The sequence below is a fragment of the Penaeus chinensis genome, chromosome 24 (assembly GCF_019202785.1).
Source record: "Penaeus chinensis breed Huanghai No. 1 chromosome 24, ASM1920278v2, whole genome shotgun sequence".
NCBI classification, from domain to species: Eukaryota; Metazoa; Arthropoda; class Malacostraca; order Decapoda; family Penaeidae; genus Penaeus; species Penaeus chinensis.
The window spans coordinates 4,665,498-4,667,997 of NC_061842.1; the positions used below are offsets into that span (position 1 = coordinate 4,665,498).

Here is a 2,500-nt window from a genome sequence, read left to right on the forward strand (position 1 = left end):
CGCATATATATGTTATATTACATATTTAAGATTTATATATATACGTACAAATATTAAATCACACACATACACACATAGATAGATATGTATGTATGTATCTATAGATATATATATATATATATATATATATATATGTGTGTGTGTGTGTGTGTGTGTGTTTATACATATATGTGTGTGTGTATAAATCTATCTATATCTATCCATATCTATATCTATATCGATATCTATCTATATATATATATATATATATATATATATACCTTGTGTGTATGTATATATATATATATATATACACGCAGATTGTGTATATATATAGATAGATAGAAAGATAGATATATGTATGTATCTATCTGTATATGCGTGTGTATATCAATGTATATATATACATACATATATATTTATATATGTATATATGTATATATATGTATACATATGTATATATATATATGCATATATATTCCAAACAATCTACATAGACGGCATCTATAGTCGTCTATGAAAATTGTTCAATCCATGCAAATTCCTCTACCATGGTTTGTTAATAGTGTATGTTCGGCGATTCGTGGGCTTCACGGTTGGAAACTGTTAGTGGGCGTTCGTCACGCAACAAATATAACAGGAAACATGTTTTTCAGCAAAATTATATAAAAAAAAAAAAAAAAAAACGATGAAAAGCACGTATAGAGTATATGGCCTTTTATTATAGGAGTCATGTTTATATACATAGTGCATTCATGCAGTGAAAAATCTATTGATGGTCGATCATTTTGTGTCTGTTGAGCTTGTCCCACGTGATGAAGGCGGCGGGGCAGATGGGGCAGGCGTAGGGCGTCTCGCCCGTGTGCAGTCTCTGATGCCGCTTCAGGTGCGACGAGCTGCGGAACTTGCGCTGGCACACGGCGCACTCGTACGGCGACTCGCCCGTGTGGATGCGCTTGTGGTACCACAGGTTGGGCATCTGTGAGAAGGTAGCGCTGCAGATATCGCAGCTGTAGGGCCGCTCGCCCGTGTGCATACGCCGGTGTCGCACCAGGTAAGCCCGCTTCTTGAACTTGCGGCCGCAGTCCTCGCAGTCGAAGCGACTCTCCCCGTGGACCGACAGCGGCGTCCGAGGTGCGAAGGGGGGCGCGACACTCCGAGGGTCCTCGTGGTAGCTCATGTCACTCACGTGAGGGCTGAGGACGGCGTCCACGGGCGTCTGCAAGGGCGAGCCCTCAAGGGAAGAATCTGCACTGGATTCGCTGATTCCTGAGTCATTCGTGTCGGCGGCAAGGCTCTCGCTCATGTAGGGGGCACTGTTGACGCCGAAATCCCCTGACGGATTTCTTACTGGCCAAAGGACAGTATTGTTCGTCGGAATGGCAGGAACCAGCGTCTCTGGCGAGCACCAGGGCCTGAAGAAGTAGGTGGCGGGGGCGCGGTGAGAGATGGGTGAGAACACGAAATCGGGAGTCCTGGGCCGTTCGGGTACGATGAAGGAGGCGGCGTGGGCGACGTCGTGGAGAACTTGGCCTTGGCCCAGGTTGCGGCGCTTCTTGAGAGGGAGACACGAGTCGTCGGGAGTGAGATGGGTTCGCTTGGTCATGGCTGCTGAGTCGCTGATGGGTTACTGCTGACACCTGGATCGGGGCGACGCTACATAAGGCAAGGTCAGCCCGCGTCCCCTGACCCAGGTTGCCGCCGAGGCACGGTCACGGCGCTTCCGGGAACGCACGCGCCGGGAGGACGCAAGCGGAAGAGAACCTGATTGTTAGAACAGCGGCAGTTCGTAAGTCAGTATTATTATCTGGTATACACACTAAAACATACATACATATGTATGTATATATGTGAATATATATATATATATATATATATATATATATATATATATATATGCATGTATATATATATATATATATATATATATATATATATATATATATGCATGTATATATATATATATATATATATATATATATATATATATATATATATATATGCATGTATATATATATATATATATATATATATATATATATATATATATATATATATATATATATATATGCATGTATATATATATATATATATATATATATATATATATATATATATATATATTTATATATATATATATATATATATATATATTTATATATATATATATATATATATATATATGTATATATATATGCATATATATATATGAACTACGTGTACATATACAGTATAGTATAATATACTGTATACGTTTGGAGATATATACCAACTGAGAAAACTTTTGAAAAGATCTTTATAAATAAACATTACATATATATATATATATATATATATATATATATATATATATATATTAATTCACTATTAATGGCAATATATAATAGCATACATACACGCTTAACGTTATGTAGTTGCACGCACGTACTGTATCCGATCCATGCACTGCACAGCCACCCACGCAAATTAATTTTGTGGAGTCATTAGTCATACACATGAGGCCATGGGCAATACAGACTTC

The 2,500-nt window shown here is 38.2% G+C and overlaps 1 protein-coding gene across 1 annotated transcript; it reads right to left on the bottom strand.

Annotated features, from left to right (window-relative positions):
• Positions 1 to 748: 748 nt before the first annotated feature.
• On the bottom strand, positions 749 to 1,585 carry LOC125037832 (zinc finger protein 8-like). The gene has a single exon (XM_047631077.1). It carries the CDS (start codon positions 1,583 to 1,585, stop codon positions 749 to 751), a length of 837 nt encoding a protein of 278 aa, XP_047487033.1.
• Between the last annotated feature and the right edge of the window lie 915 nt (positions 1,586 to 2,500).